General features: G+C 37.3%; 1 protein-coding gene across 1 annotated transcript; it reads left to right on the plus strand.

Annotated features, from left to right (window-relative positions):
* On the plus strand, positions 1 to 25,222 carry LOC141939709 (phosphatidylinositol-3,5-bisphosphate 3-phosphatase MTMR6). Its single transcript, XM_074859973.1, has 14 exons — positions 1 to 127; positions 4,668 to 4,784; positions 6,725 to 6,887; positions 7,896 to 8,053; positions 8,800 to 8,928; positions 9,975 to 10,109; positions 11,978 to 12,110; positions 16,785 to 16,894; positions 17,958 to 18,083; positions 19,332 to 19,381; positions 20,170 to 20,370; positions 21,060 to 21,194; positions 21,271 to 21,397; positions 23,194 to 25,222. Exons 1-14 carry the CDS (start codon positions 104 to 106, stop codon positions 23,452 to 23,454), a joined length of 1,869 nt encoding a protein of 622 aa, XP_074716074.1. The 5' UTR covers positions 1 to 103; the 3' UTR covers positions 23,455 to 25,222.
* The last annotated feature ends 594 nt before the right edge of the window (positions 25,223 to 25,816 follow it).

Consider the following 25,816-nt stretch of genomic DNA (forward strand, 5'->3'; position numbering starts at 1 on the left):
CCCAGCGCTGGCCCCGCCCCGCCCCGGAAGCGTTTCTAGGTGACGGCCGCCCCGTCCCGGCATCGCTGCGGCGGGTCGTGGCTGCTGTTGGGCGGGCAGCGCTATGGAGCACATCCGCACCACCAAGGTACCGTTGCTGGCTTCTCTCTGCCGGCTGGGTGGTGCTGCGGGAGGGCAGCCGGTTGGCCAGGGGCGCGGTGCCGTTGTCGGTAGCTGTGGGGAGGGCCGGGCCTCTTCGGCCCGGCGAGTCCCTGCCCCGCCGCTGTCAGCTGTGGGCGCGGGCGTTGTTGTTCTCCTTCCATTTTGTAGCTGAGGCCTTCCCGCGGGGGCTCCGGGGCGGCCCGTGCTGTTCGGGGTGTCCCTGGTCTCGGGTGCCAACGGGGGTGCTTGGCTCAGGGGCTTCCCCCGGGTCCTGCCGCCGCAAAGCGGTGGGCACTGCCCTTCTTGGCTGGGCCCCCCGCCCCGAGACGAGGAGCTGGAAGGGGTGAAAGCTCCCGCGGGGCGCTGGGTGTGTGCGGCCCCGGTGAGGCTCTGCTAGAATGAACCGTCTCGTTAATGGGGGGAAGAGGCAGAAAATTCTCCTGGTTAACGGGTTGTTCAGTGGGGTGGGGAATAGAAGCAGCCAGCTGGGAGAGGGGTGTAGTTGGCTTTTGTACCTGGGATGTGGTTCCATGCAATTTTTTCTAGATGTAGAAGCAAACAGGCTGTGAAAGCAGCACTTTTTTTTTTCCTTCCTTTTAAAGATTCTGGTGTGTGTTGTTAGGAATGCAAGCTATCAGTGTATGTGCAATGTGTGAGGCTGTTCAAAAAAACTAGCTAAGCTGCAGCTGACACTTTAGACTCTTTGATTTGTCTGGTTTTAGTTTGTCCTTTATTACAAAGATGTAAAAAAGACAGAAGTCTGTCTTCTTTTGTTAAATAATTTTTAAGTCACAGCTTTTACATTATAAAATTTCTGACAGCATTTTTCTCATCTTGCTTATCGGCCCTGACTGCAAAGGCTGCTGAAAAGTCAGCCCTTCTTTGTTGGGTCCTGGAAATTTTCAAGTGACTAGTTCCCTACCCTGGTGGTCTGACTTTGAACTAGACTTAGAGATGTGTGGAGAAAAGGAGTGGTCATATTTCAACTCCAAATAGTAGGTTTATAACCAATAATTATATAAAGTAACATGTTTTTCTTTTTCGAGCATTAGCTTATATAAATCTCAAAAAATGTCTATAGCTGGTTTTATTTTTCATATGTATTTGTATGTGTGTATATGAAACAGGAGGAAGGTCTCTGATAAAGCTATTGTTAGTGACACTTTAGTTTACTGGATGGAATAACCTTGCACCCAACTGACAGATTGGAGATAAGGGGTTTTTATCAGCCTATTCTAAACCTGAAACTCCTTGTTTGGGAGCTTAATGTTGTATTGTTACAGTCAATACCTAATTTCAGAATAAAAACTACACTGAAACAAAAGTCTCTTGGTGATCTGAGTAGCTGTTTTAAGTTTCAACCTGAAATTGAGACTAGAAAGGCTACAAGTCACTGACTTTACATCTGCAAATGATGTTGTTTTTGGGCTCCTGCTGGAGAAAAATTACTTCATGTAGCAATATAACTGAAGAGAGAAACCAGCTCTGAACATATTATAAGATACAAGACTTACTACTTGAAGCAATTAATTTTATAATTCATAGCAAAAAAAAAAATCCATTCTAAAAATAGCAAATTCATGGCTAGAAATAACATGATTGTTTTGGTTATAATTGTGATGTTAGCTTTTTGTAAGATGTTGGTTTATTGAATGTCCAGGTGGTTTAAAATGCATATATGGTAGATAGTAATAATTATGAGTTACAGGAAGCACTGTGGGCCCTACAAGTTCAGTGCATGTGTAGGTTCAATTTGGATCTCATTCCAGCTGTTCTGAGACTTACCTCCTTTTTCTAATCTGACAGCACTTCAGTTTTTTCAGTTTGTTTTATTAAAATAATGGTGAAATAAGCTTGCAATAACAGTGTAGTCTTGCACAAATTAACTGCTGTTCAGGGAAGCTATCATCCCTTAACTTAAAAATCACTTATGTCTGAGAATATATACTTAAAGAGAAATAAATGATGAAAACTAGTTCACAATGTAATAAGTGGTGGTGGTGAAATTACAAATAAGAGTAGTATTGTGGTTTTGCAATAAAGCTTTAGAACAAAAGTGTCCTTAATACTTTAAAGCAAAATGTAGTAGAAAAGACATGATTTTCTTCAGTGAAGTCTGTTTGTATATTCAAAGTCAAATCCGTTGCAGGGAAAATACTTCTGGGTTTCCTACTTATGGGTTTTCTTATTCGTTAGCTTGAGTGCTAGATCCTACGCTTACGTTTGCGAGCCTGAGACTTAAATTGGGAAGGGAAAACTTTTAATTTCAGTGATGTCATATAGAGTTGTAATAAAAGAATCTTGAAATGATATACTGTAATTGTTTTTGTCTTGGTTTAACTGTTCTAGTTCTAATCCTTCAGCTTTTTTTAATGCAAGACTTCAGCGTTATAGTTTCACCCTTCCTTTCTGTTCCAAGTTGTCTACTGTATTGAAACACTTCAGGTTTTTTGCCTTTAATCTGTAACTCCTGGTCCCAGAAAATTGTCTGGTGACTCTTTCACTGTAAATACTCTATATTATTGAGGTAGCTGTTTAGATTCTTACTGGTTTAAAAACTCACTAATTTGTTAGTGCTAGCTACTGTCAGAATATCACTTCTGACTACTTAAATGATCTCTGTTTACAGATGTGCTAAAACTCCATAGCAGTCTTCAATCTCTTAATCTTGTGAACATGTTCTCACTAAAACTGATGACTGTCTTGTTTTCCTAACTAAGGATTTGCCAGACTTTACTGTTAAAAATAATAATAAAAAAAGCTGAGTACTCATTAGATCTGGCTTGCATCAAGTTTAAATGAATTTGTCATCTATGGAGGCTGTATCTAAATTACATTTCAGTTGTCTTTAAGAAAAGTATGTCTAGAAAATACCTAGATAATATATATCTGCTTTCAGAATTCTTGCATATTTTACTTATGTAAGAGGAAGCTGGAGCGCTAATGCCTGTCCTTATCTAACATAGAAATACATCTTTGAGAATAGCTGTCTTGTAACATGGAGGAGCATGGAACTTCACAGGCCAGGATTTTGTGGGTTGAACAAAACAGGAGAAGCTTCTGTGCACTTCTCGATTTGCTGGGGAGGTGCAGTGCTGGGTACCTGATCAGTTACTGCTACGGAACTGCCAAAATGAATTCTGTTTTGACTGTGCTGTATTGATTTATGCTACTCTGTATCTGAGCAGTGATGCCTTGCTGGTTACAGCATAATGTAGTTTGAGGTACTGATGCATGTAGCTTCTGATTTTTATTACTTTCTAAACTGAAATCTAGAATATCATAGTAGTACTGGCTTTTAGTAGATATTTGTGTTTCCTGTATTCTGTTTTGTATGCATAAAGTTGCTTTTCTAAGTTTCAAAACCAAAATTAGGCCTTGCTAGATTATAAGAAATACTTGAAATGAAAAGACAATTTTTTAGTGTTTTGTATGTGCTTTTAGTAGATAAACTTGTACATATGAATTAAAAATGCTTAATGTTAGCATAGTAGGTGTGGGGTCTCCTAGTCACCTCATCTGGGTGCTGGTCTTGCTGGTGTGGCAGTTTTTGGAGTTCTGCATTTAATGATGGTAGGTAGCATCAAGAGTCAAGCATAAGAGCTTTAACTTGGCATAATAAGGCAGTACTGCCAAGAAATACAGGAATGCATGGAGATAAGCCATTCCTGTTATACACACAGAATCATGTAATGTTTGCTTCAAATAAAGCAAACTGTGGAGCCCCTGAAGTTATGATGAACAGATAAAAAGCAGACTATCTTGATATCGCTTTCTTTTGAAATTCTTTTCATAGGATTGAGATAACAATGTTGATGGAATACTAGGAGGAGAAATTTGCCCTTGCAAGACTTAGGCTTGAAATACCTGCTTCAAATGCCAGCTCAGTCCTCCTCCTCCTTTCTAGGAGACATTTATCACATTTAGTATAATGCTTGCATTTCATTAGAATTTATTTTGACTACGAGGCAAGGTTATGATCTAGATTTTTGAAGTTGGAGATGATACAAAAAATGATAGATATGTAGAACTGAAGTTGCGAGGACATAATCTTTATGGCTTTGAGTCTGTAGACAGCCAATGAAGCATGATGCTGAGATCAGCTGTTAATTCAGTGCTGGCATCTCAATAACAGGAAATTGTTGGTCTGTGTTTGCTCTACTTTGGGGAAGCAGTCTAAAAGCTTAGTAAGTAATCGTTCTTAATTATTTTTTATAAAACTTGAAGTCCTGATCTCTTACTAGTAAGTCACCATAGTAGTAATGTATATGGAGTAAGTATTCTGATGAGCCTAGCACAGTGCCTTCATTATGCACGTTTGTATTGGAACAAGATATTTTAACTAGTAAGTCTTCTCAAAGCTTATGTGACCATTATTGTGTTCTTAATAGTTTGGCCCAAATAGCTTTGTGTGTGCTGTTATGCTTTCTACCACTTTCAAAATTGTTGCACAAACTGACAGGATTTTGCTTTCTATGCAAAGAAAAATTTAAGTTTTGCTCACCCTCTCCTTTTTTTTCTTACAGGTAGAGCAAGTGAAACTACTAGATAGGTTCAGCACGAGCAATAAGTCACTGACGGGAACTCTATACCTTACAGCAACTCATCTATTATTCATAGATTCAAGCCAGAGAGAGACGTGGGTAAGGATAATAAATGCTTGTGGCTCAAAAGCATTGGTTCTCCAGATACATTTGTTCTTCCTCATCTAAGGTTGAACTTGTTTACTAAAATGTTCATGTAAGGTATAAGCTACTCCACATGCTCTCCTTGTTCATGGTATCGTAGTAAGTTAATGATTTGCAGGTTGTACTCTTGCATGACTCTACAGTTGAAATCGGGTAATGTTGGAAGTGTTTGCTTCTCTTCAAGCTGCTGTAATTTCTTCTATAGCCTTCACTTGTATTCCTGAGTGAATGTGTGGTGGTTTTCTTTAAATAACTGGCTTGAACTGCAATTCAGAGGTAGGAGTGGAAGACTGCTAGATAGTTCAAGCATCAGGTTTAAATTTTCTGCATTAATTTACTTTGTATTTAGATCCTGCCTAGGTTAAATGAGACAGCAAAATCCAAAGATCTAGGTTTTGGTGAAATATTGACGATCTCATGCCCTTTTTCTAGAGTGGTAAGCAGCTGTTTCTTCCCAAGTCTTTATCTCTGGAATAAAAGGATTCAGAAGGAGCTGCTGCTTCTTGGTCACCAGTACCAATGTTGTATAATCAAAGTTCACTAGTGCAGTAGTTTCCATCATTCTGCTCAGTGCCCAGGTGCCACGCGTGGACATCAAGTTCTGGCTTCCACTGTAGCCCAGATAACTGACTGAGTTAGTACCTTAAGTCTATCATCCTTCAGGATGAGTTCTCATTTCCCTGGGTGTGGTTAATTTTTTTCTGTAGATCTGTTTTTCTGGATTACGCCTAATCCTGTGTCCTGGTTATATGACTAGATGCCTCACATGCTTTCAAGAAAAGTTATTTTTCTGTGATTTGTTCTACGATGTGCAATTTTGTACAAACCAAACTGTTAGCCTTTCATACAAAATGGATTACTGGGGAGAACATGATTCAGAAGCATTACTTCTGTCTCCCTGTGCATTATGTTAAAGGGTTTTATTTTGGGGAAATTGAACCTATACTCCTGACTATTGCATTTCTGTAATGATAATGCAAGTACCAAGTATAATTATGGTAACGTCCCCGAGATAATAGTCTCTTTGTAAATGCATATTGAGCAGCATAACTTTCAGATGCCTGTCTAATTCTGATCAATATTTAAGAGGAGATGATTACTTCAGTGATTTAAGTGAAATTCCTTCAAGAACATCTTGTTCAGTTGAGGTAATGTATCTGTGGCTTTCTTCCCATGGTTGAATGGCAATTACTTTCCCATGTATTTTCCCAAATCTTGTGTAGATTTCCCACACAGATAAATCTGTGGAGGGCTTTTGTATATCTAACATTACTGTGACAGTCTTCTGTTAAAGTGGTTGAAAGGCATTTAGCTGAGAGACTGTCATGTCTACATAACGCGGTGGGTAATACAGGAGGTGTTTTTCTTCTCTCCTATTCATTCTATAGATGTTAAATACTGGTATTCTAAAATCTTCAGCATCTTCTGTATCTCTTATGCTTTGAGTTGCTTTCCCTGACTTGCTTTATTTTCCTTGAAAATTCTGAAGTATGTTCCTATAGGACCTTAAAAAAAGAAGATACCTTGTTTGGACCCTGCCTAATTAGATGTAAGCTTGTCAGTTAGCAAAGTTATAGAAGAGGACTAAACAGCCACAGTGGAGTTTACTTCTTGCTTTTGCATTTAGAAGGATATTTACTGTTCCTTACAAACATTAAATAACACCTCAAAGTATGAGGGAAGAGAATAACTAAATTTTGCAAATTAGGCTATCCTGACCAAAATGCCATTCTTGGTTTTATTCTAAATTTATTTCTTTTTATTACTGATTGACAAAATTAGTCAAAAATCCATATCCAGCATTGCTTAATTTGTCTTTTATCTGCTCCTGTAAATACTATTCTGTTCTCATTTTTCATCAATGTGCTTACGCTGTGAGTTTTTGTATGCTACAGATACTACATCATCACATTGCTGCGGTGGAAAAACTTCCCTTGACTACTTCTGGCTGTCCCCTTGTCATCCAGTGCAAGAACTTCAGGATAGTTCATTTTGTTGTTCCCAGAGAGAGAGATTGTCATGACATCTATAACTCTTTGCTTCAGTTGTCAAGAACAGGTAATACTTCTACGTGTACAAGAGTTGGCAGTATATGCCTGGATAACAAGTCGGGGGGGTGGGGGTGTTGTGTGCTAATCCATGACACTTAGAATTTTTTTTTTTTGAAGTCTTTATGTAGAAGTCTTTTAAATGGATTTGGTATGTAAAAAAAATTTAATGACTAAGTATTAATCTCTGTACAAATTGAGAAGATGTTACCTGGCTTTTGTAGGTCACTGATGTTCACTAACAGAATGAGATTCCTGTGTTTTCTGCATTTCTAGTGTTATCCTTAAAATTGTGAATATAAAATCGTATAGTCTCTCAATTGGTGTGTTCTGTAGATAAAATGTTACTAAGCAAATACTAAGTTGTTACTGATTTCATGCAGTTTCAAACAATCTGAAGTTTTGGTGTTAAAATAACACTACCAATTCAGCTTTACAAGAGATTTTTGTCACCTAATATGGTCTTTTGCATTTTCTGTGTGTTTAGAACAATGTAAAATGTCATCACCTGTGATAAGTGAATAGTGTATTAAGAAAAACAAAATGTTTTGAAAGCTTTTTTGCTTTAAAGGAAATGTTAAAACTTACTGCTTTTGAAGGTCAATAGATGTAAATTTCTGTTCTTGCCTCTAAAAATTGTTTGTTCTTTTATCTCTTGTGAAGTCTTCTAATAATTCTGCCTTTTGCCTTGTTTAATTTCGTCAGTCTTCATTATGTGAGCTCTGCTTTACCCTCATGGCTTTAGAAATGTCCCTGCTGAAATAGGTCAAGCACACTTGAGAGCTCTCATAGCTTACCTTTTAACTAAGTAGCTATAATTGTGTCAGTTAACTGTATGATAGTTACTGAATAGATACTTGACACTCTTGAAATACTTATTTAGTCTTGCTTCTGTGAATCTTGAAGCCTGAAACTTTCTTTACCATTTGGGCAGTTTTGACACTTGTCAACTGAACTACCATTTTTGGGGACATTTCTGGGGACAACTCATTATATAGTCTTATTCTTTACCTTTTAGCAAAATATGAAGAACTATATGCCTTCTCCTATAATCCAAAACAAAATGAATCTGAGCAAGTCAAAGGTTGGCAGCTTATTGATCTAGCAGAAGAATATAAGAGAATGGGAGTGCCAAATAGTAACTGGCAGTTGTCTGATGCAAATCGTGATTACAAGGTAAGTGGTGTAATGGAAACATGTTTTGCTCTGCATCTTCTTCTGACTTATCCTCTGACTCTAGTCCTATGGAAAACAGTCTAATACTATGAAATCACTTGGCTTGTGGCATAAGGAAAAACTTACAGGTGGAGAGAGTTAACTCCTTAATCAGTGTGCAATCTTACAACTCTGTAACTGAAGTTTTTTTCAAGGCCTCATTGAGAGAATATGTGTGCATGGATGCATGTGTTCTTTGGGATTGTTTCTAGAGTATATGTACCTGTCTGAAGCCCAGCCCCAGCAATTCTGGGGGCTTTGTTATCTTCCCTAACTGAGAAGGATTCTATTTCAGCATTTGCAATGTTGGCTAAGGGAGAAAACAGCTGTGGTGGTGTAGCCGATTCCCAGATTAGATTTCATTTTACTTTGTAGTCTGCAGACACAAATAATGAGGAAAATAATTTCAGTATTTTATGTGAAACACATTCTTAGCATTTCTACTGAAGAGCAGCATTCTTGAGGTGAATGCTAGTATAACAGTGCTTTCCAGCAGTGCTTAGTTGTATAACTTGGTTAGTGATTTGTACTTACCTGTCCATGGCTTGTCTCCTCTTCTGAGCTATTTCTGTGTACATATAGAGGCATGTTAGTGTTTATCCTTTGTCTCTTATTTCACCAAACATATCTCAAATTGGATGCAATGAAACTAGTATAGGCTTTGTGCCTTGTACATAAAATTCCTTTTGTGTATCTGTGTATTTCAGATTTGTGAAACCTATCCTAAAGAACTTTATGTTCCCAGAACTGCAAGCAAGCCCATAATTGTTGGTAGCTCCAAGTTCAGAAGCAAAGGAAGATTCCCAGTGTTGTCATATTATCACAAAAATAAAGAGGTATAGTGTGTCTTCCTCTTAATGCAAATGTACTGAAAAGTATTTCTCAACACTTGGCAGTAGTTCAGGGTAGGTAAGGAGGTAAGTACAGTGACTTTTATGAGAATGGTATAACTCGTTATAACCTTAAATACAGCTGACATTAGTGGTGTCTTAACAGATGCTAAGCCACTCTAAAAGAAGTCCTTAAGTAATGTGTTGATAATCATTTCAATCTCTTAGTTTTCAGAAACTGGCCTTGAGGTTAATTGAAGAGAGCTTTCTCTCAAGTGAACTGTCTTCCTTGATATATCAAGAATAAAATCTGTTAGGTCAAAATGGGGGTTTAAAACAAAAAAACCCAAAACAACAAAACACCAAAAGAATAGAACTGGTTCTTGAAGGAGAAATTTGCAAGGTAAAAAAGAACTGGAGGATGAGAAGATTTTTCAGGGTTTGGTAGAGTGGTGTGTAGCAGTGTCTGTATGTCTTGGCTACAGGATATCTTTGAAGGGAGAGAAGGTTTGTCACCTTGCGGAGTTGAAGAATTTATGAAGGATGAGTGTTAAGCTACTAGATGCATTTGAACATAATTACTGTTTGGAAGATGCACCTGGTACCTTCCGAAATACAATATATCATTGAAAATTACACAGTGAAAATTAAATTAGATGATAACATGTTGTACTTGCAGTAGTAAAACCAACCATAATTAATTTCATACCAAAAGAGTAACTTGCTTTCCTAAAGTGTATTTTCTTCCAGCCTATATTTTTTTTTGGAATTTTTGTACTTGGGGAAAGTCCATTATGTAAACTGGTACCTTGCCCATGTAGATGAGTCTGAAAAAATGTTTGGATAAACATTTAAACTTAAATCGCAGTTACTGTGTTTTAAAGGTCTGCAAGTGATGTGCTTAAAAAGTTGGAACACCTAATCTTTTTTCAGTTTAGTGCTGTTATCTGCCGAATGAAGCAGTTTGTCTCAGCGTCTTTTTAGAATTATGCAAAGCATTTCAACTACAGGTATTAAACTGATGCTAAGTTGTTCTTTGTTTTCTATGGTAGGCTGCAATTTGCAGATGCAGTCAACCTCTCTCAGGTTTCAGTGCCAGGTGCCTGGAAGATGAACACATGTTGCAAGCCATCAGTAAAGCAAATCCTTCAAATCGCTACATGTATGTCATGGACACCAGGCCGAAGGTATGTACTTCAGGTTCTATAGACTAGTCTGTCTTCCTGAACATTAGAGTGCAGGGATATTCTGTGGTTCTGAAAAATTTGGAGTTAAATATGATTCCATCATGGGCAAAAGTATTTTTTTAAAGGTAAGATTAGGCCACTCTATTCAGGCATCTAATAACTTCCTTTCCTAAAGAAGTTGAACCCCTCTCAGGACTCAGCTAGTATTCACTGAATATGCTAGTGAACTCTGGGCAAGGTGCATTTAAAAATATACTTAAAACATAGTTAAGTGAATAGTTGAGTGGGACCTGAGTCACTGTGACTTTTTAGAATTCATGAAAAGGTGAGCTGTTTGGGTTTCTTTTAGAATGGGAGGGAATACTATGTTCTGTGGAAACTGCTATTGCTGTTTGTCTTAGCCAGGAAGGAGTAGGGGAAATTATGTTGTAGCATTCTGAGGTCATACTTCATCACTATGTAATTAAATTGAATTATGCTGCATTTTTGACCTGTGTTGGAATGTGTGGGGCAACTTTCACTTTTTAGACCATCTGCATTTAAATTGGTGTTCATTTCACTCAAATCTTTGAACACAGGAGCTGGAAATGTTAAAGAATTTTGCCAGACTGTGGGTGTGTCTAGGATTGCTTTATTAATAAAACTCACGAGTTGGGCCATCACCAAAGTGAGTTGCAGTGGCTGACAAAAAGCACCTTCTATATATGTGATTCTACATAACATTATGTAATGCAAAAGTCTTTGGTGTTTTCCCACGAACTCTCAGCTCTTAATTCTTCATCAATTTCAAAAGTCCATTATATTCCACAGCTTCAGCTGATTCTCATAGTTCTGTTCTGATTCTTCTTTTGAAGCCGCTGCTCACTGGTGCAGTCTTCAGTCATCATGGTTACTTACCTTCTTAAACAATCTCCATCATAATTCACCTTTAGACTTCTGAGAAACTCAGGATGTTCTATTTAACATATACTTAGTCTGTGTCTAACACTTAGTTGCCTAGCCTTTCTAAATTGCTTACTCGAAGTTAATCACTTATTTCTTATCTTTTGTTATGTCGAAAACTTAGTACCTAAGATTAACTTTTGTTAATTCAGCTTGACTGGGTTTTAAACCAGCCATGGTAAGGGCTCTATGGGCGATAAATGAGCAGTATTGGCGTTGGACTGTCAGTATTGTTCATTGAACGCATGTATCCTATTAATTAAACTTATAAGAAAATATCTATTTATTGTTCCTACTATTATTTTTTACATACAATATCCTAATAAGTCTTCTGAAAGCTTGTTCCTTTTACAGAAAACAAGGATGTAAAGTGAAAAATTTACACTGCAGGATCTGTACTTATTTTCAGCAGGGTTCAGCAGTAGGTTGGTCTGACAGACTGGAACTGAGTCAACTGTGGGTTTTTATAGTTGTAATTTTTGTAGCTGCAACAATTTATTAGCTGCTTACCCCCAAAATTGACATTTTTAGGATGCCTGGAAAGTGCATGTGTGGTTAAGTCTGGGCCTTACTCTTTCCTTTTTAGCTTAATGGCTTTGTAGTGTCTTTGCTCAGAAATATTTGGAAATAAGTAAAGCCTTGTTGGTGGGAATGTGGAGGAGAATAGGAAATTATTAAATTAGTAAATGCATTACTTGGATGTGTCAACTCTAAATAAGTTGCTTCTGTGTACCATGCCTTTCTTATGCTTGAATGCTTTTAGGCTGGTTTGCCACAAGCTGTTAACTTGTTAAGATCTGTTTATAGTATGTACTCTTCTGTGGTTTTTCCCAGTGTATTCCATTGAAATTGCATGACTTATTTCTCAGTTTGAGATTTTTATTTCAAGTACTCATTTTTCAGTATTCTTATTTTGCTTTTTTAAGCTTAATGCAATGGCAAACAGAGCTGCTGGGAAGGGCTATGAGAATGAAGACAACTACTCTAACATTAGGTTCCAATTTGTTGGCATTGAAAATATTCATGTAATGAGATCCAGCTTACAAAAACTTCTGGAAGGTATGTTCTATCTGTACTATAATACTGTATGTGAAAATAGGATATTTTTCTGAAGTATTTAATAATAGCTTACACAAACTGTATTGGTATTTCTATATTCCAGCTCTACATTTAGTATTAGCTTTCTGAGCTCTGTGGTAATGAGTTACTTTAAACTTTTACCTTTAAACTGAAAACCCAATGAATGGAGTTGTTTTGAAGAAAATTAACTGAGTGGCATGTATGTCTTGAGTGAACTCGATTAGTATGTCAGTGGCTTGTGGGAAAGACTCTTGTGTTTTCCAAGTATACATGCATATATACACACATGTGTAACAAATGCACAAAACAGTGTGTGTCTGTACATACATTTTCATATATAGAATACTGATTCTTCAAGGAGCATTTAGTTTCACAGAGTTCACAGTTAGCATATGGTCTGTGCAAAACTTGAGCTCTTTGGTCTGGCAAGCCACTTCTGTGCTTGTAGGTACATCTTAAAGTGTTTGTAGAGGGTGGGGCAGGGGGAAAAATGAATCACTTCACCATACCACTGCCTGCTACATGGTGGTGAAAATGGGAGAGGCAGATGTCTGTTAAACAATTATGTTAATAGTTTGTTCAGGTAAACAACTGAAAACAAATTTAAGACACTTTGTGGAGTATTAATACTGAGATTAGAGTACAGTGCCAGAAGTCAGGCTTTCACACCTGACAAACAATACATATGTATGTAAGTGCTTGCCTGGTAGAATTATGCAAATATTTCCAGTCATGGAGAAGGCTTACACTTGTATGGAAGCCTATTTTGATGAAGATATTCTGGCTACATTGGTCAAGAAATCTTACAGACTAGTGATGTAGTCTTACTTCAGGCACTCTGTATGGAATACTACTGAGTTTTGATAATACATATTTTTGTGGTTTTTCCTGCACATACTTTATTGAGTTGAAAGATGAGCAGCGTGAGCCTGAACTTCAGTTTTTAAGTTTGGGATAATCCCTCTCTCATTTGCTAATATCTTCTTCAGTTCCAGAAAACTAGCTAATAAATCTTGACTTTTTTTTTTGAGGCCTGCTCCTGTGTAATAATGTCTGATGCAGAAGTGTGAGCATCACACAGTTAAACTTCACAGACTTCATATTCCTTCCAATTGACTTAACATCCTACCAACAGTACTCAAAAAAAAATCTTTCTATAGCTTTCATTAAGGATGGAATATGTTTTAGGTTTTTCCTTGTATGTAGGATTGGTTTATTTGAAGTTGATTTAAACAAAATCATGAGTAATGTCTATAGCTGTTCTCCAGATTAGGTTTTGGGGTAAATGAACATAGTTGCTCTACCTCTGTTTAGTCTCTGTAATTCACTAGTGTTTTGCTGAATGTCAGTCTAGAAGTAGAAGCATCTTTAGGAGTAGGAAGAACCCTTAAAATTTAGGGAGGTATGCAATAACTTACTTTTCAGACCCCTGTAAAAATGTACCATCAGTGGGGTGATCAGGAACAAAACACTATGAAAATGGCTCATAGCTTAAAATGAGGAAAATGCCATTGAACTTCTGTCTACCAGCTTCCCCTAGACATGCTGAACTGAATGTTCTCAAATCAGGACTGTGATACCAATGACCCTATTCTTTCAAGAGCCATTGTAACCGACTGTCCTCAGTTTTATTTATAGCAAACAACTGTGATTCATTCTTCAGCATGTGTTCTGCTCCTAGGCTCTTGGTTTATCTTCCTGATTTTCCTTCAGTCTAACGATTCCATTTGCAAGCAGAATGTAAGACATAATCCTGCCTAATACCCTTTTTTAATGGGACTACACCATGGAGCATCCTAGGGGCATTTACAGTCTATTCTTCATCTTGGCTTTAGTTGCTTTTTAAATACCTTGCATGCAGTGAAACAAGACTTTCTAGAATAGTTTTCTCCAGTGTGGACATGACTGCTCCCCTGATGGGCAGACTGCATATCTGTACAATACTAATGGAGGACTCTTCACATAGGCTAAATCTGTGGCTGTGGTATTAAAGTCCTGTTCTTACCTATTCAAAAATATGCTATTACATGTCAGAAAAGATTGAACTCTAAGCAGAAAGGTTTTGCGTGTGTCAAGAAACAGCATTTCTGCAGGAAATATTTGAGAAGAGGCTCAATAATAGCTGCTGTGGTCTGCTGCCTGTATTTTGATGATGGAAGTGTGTTAACTAAGGTGGTTTTTGTAGTTTACGTGGAGTGTCTATATGGGGGATGGGGTTGTTTTGGTTTCATTTATTAAAAACAGCCTCTGCCCCCAACCTACTGTTCTTCAGTCACCTCTAGTCAAGAGATTCTAGTCACCTCTTAGACTGCTGCTGGAGGCATTGGTAGTAGTGTGTATAAGGATAATCAAGCAATAGAACATTGAGATTTTGGGGCTCATATGCATGCAAGGCATGCATTTCTATGGTGGGATCCATGTAGTCAAAATTATACTGAATGGTAGTTACTGTGAAGTAGCTAAACATTTTAGTGGTACCATAAATCATCTTTGACCCTTTTAGGGACCATAAGGGACTCAAAATAGTGGGGTTTTTCTGGCATATAAGTGTCAAAACAGTGTCAATGCAATTTCTTTATTTCGTCACTAAGTAGTGTAAAAATGTCTGTGTTGATTCACAGAAATGGAAAGTAATTCTTTGGGCTTAACATATGTGTTCTTGTCTCTGCCTTGGTTTATAAAAATACAGAAATCTAGCTAGAAGGGAGAAATACTAGTGATGAAATATTTCTACCAAGCTGAAAATTCTGATCAAAAGCAGATTTTGACAGCGGTATCTGGGTGAAAACAAACCGAGGGCTGGAAGCCTGTTCATTTTCTAGCTGAAAGCTTGTGCTTTAAACCATAAGCTACAGAATGTAGGGGTAAGCAGCCATGAATAGTGCCTCTAGACATTGCCTTGTCCGTCCAATCCCTTCCCTGCAGATGTTTGAATTTCTAGATATCTGTAAATATTTTTAGTTTCTTTTCTTTACCATAGAGTGGCAGACCTGTTCATGTGCTGTTGTGGTTGAACAGGTGTATGGAACCACTGGTGTAGAGAGAGTGTGAGCTAGCTGAAAGTATCCAGTTGTTCTCAGCTGATTTCTTCCATGTGCTAGACCTTTCTGAAGCAGAACTCTTGCCTAACAATGCTATCTCTCTCAAAGACCAGAGAAAACTAGCACAGTTTTTGCTTCTTCTACTGATATTTACAGACTAACCTTTAAAACTAGGTGTTGTTTCCAGGAGTTTCTTCTTGTGTTGTTACCTCATTGTGCTACAGTTTGCTGGATCTTTTTCTATATGACGAAGATCTATAGGCTTTAGAAAAGGTGCTGTGAAAGTTATTTGGAAGCCTGTCTTTGTTAAAGCATTCAGCAGCAACTGGCATGACTCTTCCTGAGCAGTGGGGAGTATACTAAAACTTCTATGGCTGAAAGCTGAGAAACATGTAGTGCAGATACAGGAAAGGTCTGCGAGGCAGTAGTTTGAGTTTATAGCCTTTGTTACATCAGAGGGCATGGCTGAACATGAAACTGTGTCACAGAATGACTTAGCGAATTTTGTTCTCCACTTCCCTACTGACTCACTTCCTCCCATAGTCAGAAATAAAGATTATTTTCCAGCTGCTGTATGAATATCCCCACTTATAGCTTTTGGTTACATGGCTACAATGTTTTCATTTGGTGCCCACTAGTTTAGAATCGTGGAATCATTTAGTTCAGAAAAGACCTTTAAGATCATCAAGTCCACCCATTAAGCTTGGTAGAAAAGTAGGCTTCTGCTGTGGCAGGGACATGTAATTTTTGTAGATCCCAACTTCAGGTATCTTCTCTTAGAATCACACATAGCTGAAACTATATTAGCCAGCAAATATTTATTTTCCTATTGCCAGAAGCTTGTCATGTGTGGACAATAATGTAGCTGAGTTGCTACTCAAAATCATACAAGAACCAGGTTATCTGTCTCATTTGTGAGTTGGTAGGTGTCTGTGTGAGAAACTTTCAGTCTACCTCTACACCCCTTGCTCCTACACTGCAAGGAATCTTTCCTTTAACTTGAGTTCTTCCCTGCCCTCTTAGTTGGCATTGTTCCAGGATCAAAGTATACTAGGGAAGAATAGTAGAGATCAGTCAGAATTGTAGTATGTCAAGTCTGGAGGTAGACAGTTTTGATGGCTTTCAGTTCATCACCATGTCCTTGTACTGCACTCACTTTATTCTCTTAAGTGAAGTGGAGAAGGTGATGAAACTCTTGGCAGTCTGACTACTCTGAACTGTGTATGTTGTCTCTGGATGCAGCTACTTCCTACTAGTAGTTGTAATTTTTAAGTATTTCTGATAAGCTTTTAGCATTTGCGTTGCTGTCCTTGGAAAGGCTCCCTATTGGGGATAACAGCCAGCATATTTACTCTGAACGTTATTTTGTCAACGACACAAAGATCTCCCTCTTGTCACTTATGATTACCGTAGTTCTAGAGAGTTCAATTTTGGATGGAGAACACTTTGTAGTACCCCTTTCTTAACCATTTGAGTAGTGGTTTCCTGAAAGATTTCTAATCAACTTACAACATAGGGCATTAGAAATAATATACCGTTATTCTCCTTACTCCATTGCAGGGTATAGGTAGCTGCAGCTGTTTAAGACTTTTTCACTTTTGGTTTCTTTCAGTCAGTGGCACAAAGGGTTTGTCTGTCAATGACTTCTTGTCTGGTTTGGAGAATTCTGGATGGCTGCGTCACATCAAAGCTGTGTTGGATGCTGCTGTCTTCTTAGTCAAGGTAACTTGCATGCTGCTTCTTTATTTGGGAAGTTGACTTGCTACCAGGCAAAATGATACTTAATATTACATCATGTGTAAAATTCTGCAACTGACCTTTTTGGAGGTAGATGCTTAGTGTATACAGATACATCTGATATGCTCGTTTAAGTATTACATGTTTATTTATGACTAGGCATGTTAAATGTGCCAGCTAATGTTTGGGGATTTTTTTTTTTTAAAATGCTGTTTGGTCACCTTACTGGGAGATGAAGGGTCTCTTATGCTCCCTGGTTCTTTTAGGTATTTATGAAAGGTGTAACCAGTTTGGAGGTAGATGGAGCAAACTATTTACTGTACCCTGAAGAACAGAACTACTGGGGCACTAATTGCAGAGAAGCCAAACTGGCTATGCTGACTTCACTGGCAAGGAAATGGGACTCTGAAGAATTCAGAGGAACAGTTGCCTTTGCCAGGCATCTATGAAACCAAGGCCTTGACCTGAATGGGGCTGGGTGAAGAAAAAAAACTGGATCTTTGTTTTTGTTAGGTGAAATAACAAGAAGTTAATTTCAGTTAAAAGTGGATGATTCTCCTGAAGATGACCCTCAAATATTTGGACTCGCTGAAGTTGTTAAACATTTCCTAGTCCTTAACTTTTGTGTAGTATAATGATGAACAAGTGGGTATCTTTAATGGTGCATTTGTGTTGGTTTATTTTTTTTTAACCTGTTTGGTCTGTAATGTGTAGTCTAATACTTTCTTAGTATACATTGCAAGAGGTTTTTATAAGTTTAGTTTTATAAGGGATAGAAAGAGAACTGGGAACTGCTGTAGGTGTTTTTATTACCTTGTGCATAGGTAAGTGAAACTTTCTCTTTGTAAGGAATTTTCTGTACTTCCATGGAGAGAAATTCCTAGCTTTCTGATAGTATCAAATCCTTTCATCACAACAAACACTTTTCTGGCTTTGTTAAAATTAAATGGTCTGTGCTTTGAGTTTGGGATAAATGCAGATTTTGTATTTATTAAATTTTGACTTCTGTCTGGAACAGAACATTCACTGAAACAACTGTGTTTTGCAGGCAATAGCGGTGGAGAGTGCAAGTGTGTTAGTGCACTGCTCAGATGGCTGGGATAGGACTTCCCAAGTCTGTTCTCTTGGAGCTCTCTTACTAGATTCCTATTACAGAACAATCAGAGGATTCATGGTAAGCAAGCTGTGGCATCCTTGAGTGGTTCCTTGGTAAACAAAGGATATAAAATGTTTGAGTGTGAGTGACCAGTGTAGACATACTGATACTTGCTTTTTGCAGTTACAAATACAAGATTTGCAGTATACTGACATGTCTTTCTATTAGAAATACTTTGCTACTGAGAATAACTATTTATTTAAAAATCTAAACAACTGAAATGCATATAGCAGATGGTTTTAGGTACCCTGCAGAAATGTTGCAATGATTGCCTTTTGCATGCAAAAAAGTTCCTTACCTAGGAAATATAAGGATTCCAATGTGCTTATGTGAGATAAATGTACAAAATTATAGCAGCTCTGTGCTTTTATCACTTGCCCCAAAATCAACATTATTAAAATCTAAAAATGGCAACTCCCCCAGTGACAGAGACCTGAAGATATTTAAGCAATCTAAATATCTTCATCTTTCTATAGAGAGGAAGAAGAATTTCAGTATGATTATTTCAAACTTTAGAGTAGGAAAATCAACAGTGTTCTGCAGTGGCAATACAAGGTGCTATGGAACTCCTGAAAGGTAGTATGTAAAACTGGTTCCATGTATTGCTTAGAACTAACTGCCACAAATCTTACAAGCAACAAAAGTGAAATTGAGGAGGAATTTCAAGAGGATTCATTTCTTATGAATAGGGAGAATGTTGTAATCTTCAGGGAAGTAATTTAATCTTACTGGTGGCTTTAGTCCTCACTGTCAATTGACTTTATGGGAAGCTTCTGTAATGAGCAGGCCGTCCTTTGTTCCTTCTGGTGCTTGATACTATGACGGAAGTGATAAAACAAGCACGTGTTGATATTAACAGACTTATTGTTATAAAATGTTACAAAGATTATATTGTGTGGTTTTATGTAAACTATGATAGCAGGAATGCAATACTGAAATTTTTCCTATACTTTGCAATTTTTTGCAAGTTGGTTGATAAACTACTTGTCAAGTCATACAACATTAGTACACTTAAAGTGAGCCTGCCTTAACAACAGTTACCTGATTGTCAACTTGCTAAACTTTACTAGTTTTAGAAATGTGCTTTGAGAGTCTCTTGTGAAAGACTTCCAAGAAAATAAAGGAACTACAGTGACAAATAGTTTCTCCTACTATAGTTTCACTGACTCCTATTTAAAATACAATATATCGATAACATGTGGGGTTAATGCTATAGATGTAAGATTGAGTAACGCTTTTACGTGAGACTTTTTTTTTACCTTCTAGGTCTTGATAGAGAAAGACTGGATCTCTTTTGGGCACAAGTTCTCTGACAGGTAGTTCGCTCTTCCAATACAGTAAAATGTATATAGTGAACTGAACTAAGTATTCTTAAAAACAAAAGACAACTTGTGGATATTAAACTACTGCAGTGTTGCTAGAAATTTTGCAATGAGTAAGCAATGCACAAAGTGCGTTGTCTACTGAAAATAGCTATTTACTTAAATACCTATTGTATAATTGATTTATAGTATAGACGTAAATTTCTAGTGCTACTGGTGCCTCACTCAGATGCTGATAACTGCAGCTAGGTCTGCACATAAGCATAGACAGTGCAAAACCGATCTAAAGCTATGTCCCAGCTATTTAGGCAATATAAAACACTTAATTTTGATATCTTTAAAAATTAGTTTACATTTATGTTTACTTCTACTGATGAAGTCACACCTACCTTTAGAAATCCTGTATGTTAAGAGTTCTGTTTTTTTCCCTTGGTCTGCCTATCATCAGTTATGGCAATAGCCTTGCTGCTATTTACTGCTTATTAATTTGCTTTTAGCTGGTATACACCAAATGTTGACTATGGAAGTAATAGACACAAAGGAACTTAACTCTCTTATGTTGCTCTTATGTACTGAATGTAGATGTGTGATAACTTAAAGTCAGAAAAATAGGTTAAATATAGACTTATTTCTATTCAGAAAATGCCCCAGTTCTCAGGTGCTTAATCTCCAAACCAAAGCTAGAGTCAAATTAATGTGCTGTCATTTAAAACAAGTGCAACTAAGACTTTTTTGATTTCTAACTTAAACTGGTTTCAGTCTGTTCATGGAATCTTTTTCAGGTGTTGCCAGTTGGATGGTGATCCAAAAGAGATCTCACCAGTGTTCACCCAGTTTTTAGAAAGTGTGTGGAATCTGACTGAGCAGTTTCCACAAGCCTTTGAGTACAATGAAGCTTTCCTCCTCCAGATCCATGAACACGTCCATTCATGCCAGTTTGGTAACTTCCTTGGAAACTGCCAAAAAGAGCGAGAAGAACTAAAGTAAGCAGGCGCTGTAATATGTCTTGTTTATTCTGGCAGAATAAGAACTCCTGTGAATCTTCTTCATTTTAGGCTCTGAATAAAAGTAGAGACACGATTGGTAGTACTGAAATTGATGTTGAATTGCATCAGGGAAAGTAGTGCTTGTTGTGCTTTTGCGCGCTTGAAGATAGTCTTTCTAATTCTGGGAGAAATGCTCATTCTTCACAGAGAAGGTTAAGGTTTCTTTCTCCCTCTTCTCCCCACCCAAACTAGGTAAGCTTAAGTTTGGAAGTATCACTTCATTCTCTTCCCCAACCTATTTTTAGGTAACCTTAAAATTCTTGCCTGCTCGAGACTCATTACTGTCAGTTAGAAGTATTAATAGGATGTCTGCCAATGTTTTCAGTTGGAAAACTGCTGTAAAGTTTTTGTCAGTTCATCTTTGTCTCAAACTGTATTTTAAAAGCATTTATTGCAACTAGGCAAAACTTGCACAGCATAAGTAGTAGTACTTCTAAAACTGACAAATTTTATCCAACATTAGCATATATCAGGAAGAAGTTGATTTTACTAAAAGCTTTTAATTCAAAATTTATAAGTATTTCTGGTAACTTTTTTAAAAAGTTAGGATCGATTTACTAGGAGTTGAACAGCTCTGTTTTTTGCTTGCAGTCAGTGTCCTGACCTTGATCTCTTCTTGCTTTAAGATTAAAAGAGAAGACATATTCCTTGTGGCCATTCCTTCTGGATGAACAAAAGAGATATCAGAATCCTTTGTATAATCCAGACTTTTCTCCAGAACTAACTCTTTTGGAGCCTAATACAGTATCATTCAATTTTAAGTAAGTTTAAATTATATACAGTATCTCTTCAATTTTGTATTTATTCTGTGTAGTTAAAACTGTCTGCTTCGTGCAGGTTTTGGAGAAATATGTACCATCAGTTTGATCGAAGTATGCATCCCAGGCAATCTGTGTTCAATCTTATAATGAACATGAGTGAACAAAATAAACAACTGGAGCAAGACATTAAAGAACTGGAAGCTGTAAGTATTACAAAATAAGTGTATGTACTTGTGACTTTTCTTCGAATTCACATTTATAGTCTGTAATAATGCTGCTAGCTTTCACACGAATGTCACTACTGTATGGCCTAGCACTTATTCTGTGTAATGTTGACTTTCACTTTCACTGTATGCTTCTATGCTGAATGCCAGACTATGCAGTCAATGTTTTGCTCTTAGGCACAACTTATTTTGCTTTACTGATGAACTGTATTATGTAAAAGTGCTCCTACTATCAAAGCATTACTGATGATGGCTTAATGTAGGTTAAATTTTTGTGAAACTTATCTTGGATAACAAGGTACCCATCATAGCTACAGCTGTGTTGCTAAACTAAGGAGACTGAAAATGTTTTATTTCCATTATAGCTACTAAAATGGAGGCAGTAAGTATTGTCCTTTTTTTAACTTCATATGCAGGTGCATGCTGTTGTAAGTCACCATAATTATGGGGCATGTACACTGTAATGCATATGTGAAGACAGGGCTAAATACAGAGATCAGATTTCTATAAATTACTTCTAAGAGCTACAGTAAACAGCCAGGAAAGACTGAACAGTGTATCTCATTTTATTCTAGTATGACTTAATCAGTGGCTTTTAATTGGTACTTCATTATAGTCAGTTAAGATGCTGAAACTTCAGAATAATACTTTCTAAGAAACACAAAAGTTTTCTAATTACCAGTTTTACTTCTTTGTGTGGCTAGAAATGGTAATACAACTGTGTGTTATGTTGGGGGGGAAGAACAGCTTTTCTAGGAGGAAAGACTTTACTAAACTGATCCCACTGTTTAATCTTAAAATGTTTCAAATCATAATTTTGTATAACTGAAACAGCAAGATGAGAACTCAGGATGATGAAGCAAGCTGAAGAATAAGCAAGACATAAAGTGAAGTCTTGGTTTTGAATATTCTAGAACCTTGTTCCAAGGTGTTAAGTTCACCTGAGCCCACATTTCTCACTCGAGTGATGACAAGATGTAGTTATTTGAAATCTTGATGTAGACTTTCCTACTGTTTCTGTTGTCTTGAAAAAGTTGATGTCAAGAGACACCAAAGTCTTCTGGGTTCAGTCTCAGTTCTAATAGAGCATAAATACATCAACAAAAAAATTAGTTCAGTTGATTAGTTCAAGCTTCCAGTTACTGGGTGATATTGTTTAAATTAAAACAAACAAACCCAACCCTTAGTCCAGATCTTCCCTCTTCTCTTGCTCAGTGCTTGCAGGATAGGTCCTTTCCTCCAGTCCTGCTTTCTAGTTGACACCTTTTAGTGTATTCCTGCATTTGAACAAACTGTATTGGTGTTTTTCAGATCTAAAGGAAAAGTCTTAGAAAGGACATAAGGGCTTAGGTGTGAAACTGCTCTTTGTCTTTGAGACTTGTGGTCTGCTGTAAGCTCACTGCTTGCTAATAGTACCGAGGCCTGTCTTCATCTGCCTGTACTCCAGAAAGTATTGCCATCTTGATAGCAAACAAACAAGGGGCAAGCCTGAAGAACCTCTCTTCTATGGACACTGACAAGCAGCCTTTCTACCTTCTGCTCAGCTTCAAATTTTAAGCATACAGTGCTTGTAGCATGTGCTGTAAACTGTGGGGAAAAACTTATTCAATGGCCTAACATTTAATAATACTGTTACATATCTAACCTAGGCTATGTAATAAAGGGTTTGGTAGATGCTGAGTTGGCCAGCAAAAGTGGATTCACTTCCCTTCAAAGCAGATCATCATCAGTAAAGAAGTCATGCTTACTGTTAGTAACTATTCTCTGTATTTCAGAAAATAAAGCAGAGAAATGGGCAGTCAGATGCATTCCCTGTGAAGGAACATCAGCAGCCTGCTCATCCTGCACCCTTGGCACTGAAGACCCCTCCATGCTTCAAGAAGGAGCAGCCACTGATCCCTGTGAACGATGCTGTAAGAACTATAGAGGGCAGCAACGCAGCAGACAACCGCTACAGTGAATTTGTTACAGAGTTCTCGAAAGCTGAGCCTGCTGTTGTCAGCTTAGAGTATGGAGTGGCCAGGATGACCTGCTAATTAAAATCCAGCGCTGTGCTCCTCTTCTAGACTGACTGAATTAAGAGATGGATTATTTTGATGATGGGTCTGTGCTGCATGACCAAAACATGATTTGTATATCAGCAAGTTTTGTTAACATAGACTAGAACAGCATGCTAGTTGTCAAGTGTTTGCTGTTCTCTTACAGAAAAAAGTGTAGTTCTCTTTTAAGAGGTAGGAGCATTTGGTAAGTGGTGACTAAAAATCAAGGGATGGTATGTCTTTGGACTTAAGTCAGTTTGCACTAAATTGATTAAAATAGTAGTATTACTTTATTCAGTATAGGAGAACACAGGTGGTCTTTCACGAATTGATTTTATTTGGGCAAGAAAACTTGAACTTTCTATTTTAGGAACTGAAGCTACATGTATATATTGCTTATGATATGAATATGTATACCCTTGTTTAATGTCACCCAGTACTAACTTTCAGTGTATTAAGTGCCATGGAAAAGTATGATATATTTCAAATCATAAATAGTTGGCCTTAAACCTGTCAGATCAATTATATCATTGTCCTTTACTATTGCAGTCTACCTGGCTCTGTTTACATTGTATTTGCTCAAAATGTTATTTCCTTAAAACAGGACTGAGTATAAGGAATGAAGCATGCCTAAGCTGGCACAGCTTTTCAGCAAATAGCTCTATGAATGTTAACTTCTCGCTGAAGACTGTTCTTTATTCCAGTTTCTCTATTGTTTAAAATCTGATAGACTGGCCTGACTTTCTTCTCTGGCAGCTCAGTAGATTGAGCATCACTGAAGCTACAGGTTGTGTCTGACCTTAAATATAGTGCCATAAACCACAATATTTAATTGTAAAGAGTAAAATGTGTCATGTAAGACAATGGAACTTAGCCAATAACTGAATCGTCAAGTTCATTCAGATTGTTTACTATGGGCTGTGCAGTTGGTCAAGTTGCAAGAATGGAAGCAGAAGTTTTGGAAGCATAATCTACTGACGTTGTTTCCAAGGACAAAAAAAGTCGTTCGTGTGTCTGAAGCTCATGAGAAACCGAGTGCCTTCTAAATCTTTCATTAGAAGGAAATTTTCATTTTCAGTGAAAGCCCCTTTTCATCTTGTAAAAACTTGTCCAACTTGTGCATATTTTAAGTAATTTCAATAGTCTGGAGATTTCTGTGTTATTGGAGAGGTGACAAATACTATTTCTAGCAGGATGCAGTAGAGATCATGGGACGTAAGAAAAAAGGAGGAAACTTACAGTTTGTAAGCTTAATTATATATCTGTAACCGTCAAGTAAGGGAAAAGGTTTTTGCTGAAGTTTGTTCCCTGATGGATTTTTTGAGCAGATAACAGAATAGGTAAGAAAAGTGCTGGTGCCCTGTTTTTTAAAGGTATAAATTATAACTTTGGCTATTAAGATCTGTAGGTATGATGTTAGATTAACGTTACTGACACATTTTATCTCTGGATTTAAATAATTTTTGGTTACAAGTGAAAATGAGTTTATTCTCATCCTAATCCCTGAAGTCTGTTTTGTTAAAAGTACTGGTGTGCCACACACAATTTGTCATTATTGGCAGCATTTCCCTCTGCACCATATTGGATCCAGAACTCTATTAACAAGGCCAGTATAGGTCATGATCAAGTTGCACTTGTGAAGCTGTCTGGGAAAAATTAACTGTGACTCCCATATTTGAGTATTAATTCACCTGTTTCACTGATTTGTTTTTTAAAAGTCTGTAAGTGTAAATAAAGATTCATAAGTATTTTTTTTATTCCCAAAGACATGAGCATAGTGTCATATTTAAAATACATTACCCAGTCACTTAAACATGTTTAGAATTTCTCCACTACAAGTCATGATAGTTTCACAGTTGCACAGTGGTGCCTTACAGGGTGGCAACAAGAGAGGTTTTTGTGCCTTGTTATTTATTGTCTCCCCTTGTCCCTCATCTTTGTATCAACTTGGTTCCGTGGTTTTCCTTTGGAAAAACGTTCTGTATGTTAAGCTTGTGTTTTATCACAGTAGTGACAAATTTATCACTGACAATGTAGGTAAGTGATGTCAATTTGTGTTTGTTTTAATATTTAGCTGCTCTGGTGTGCCATGTACACTTTTCATATTTATTATTTAGAGTTTAGAGACTCAAAAGATTATATTAAGCTTTTTTGCAAATATTGTTGTATGTTATTTTTACTTTAACAACCGTCTGAGTACCCCTGTATACAAGGCTTTTAAAGAGAAGATCAGTTTCCTTTCAGTACTGTTAAAGTGAGTCTATTTCGCTCTTCAGGCCATTTTTATTGGCAGAGTTCACCTCATAGCAGAAGGAATCGGGATGCCTTTTTATTTTAAATCAAGGTAGGCATGTTAGGT

This window comes from Strix uralensis, chromosome 2, assembly GCF_047716275.1.
Source record: "Strix uralensis isolate ZFMK-TIS-50842 chromosome 2, bStrUra1, whole genome shotgun sequence".
NCBI lineage: Eukaryota > Metazoa > Chordata > Aves > Strigiformes > Strigidae > Strix > Strix uralensis.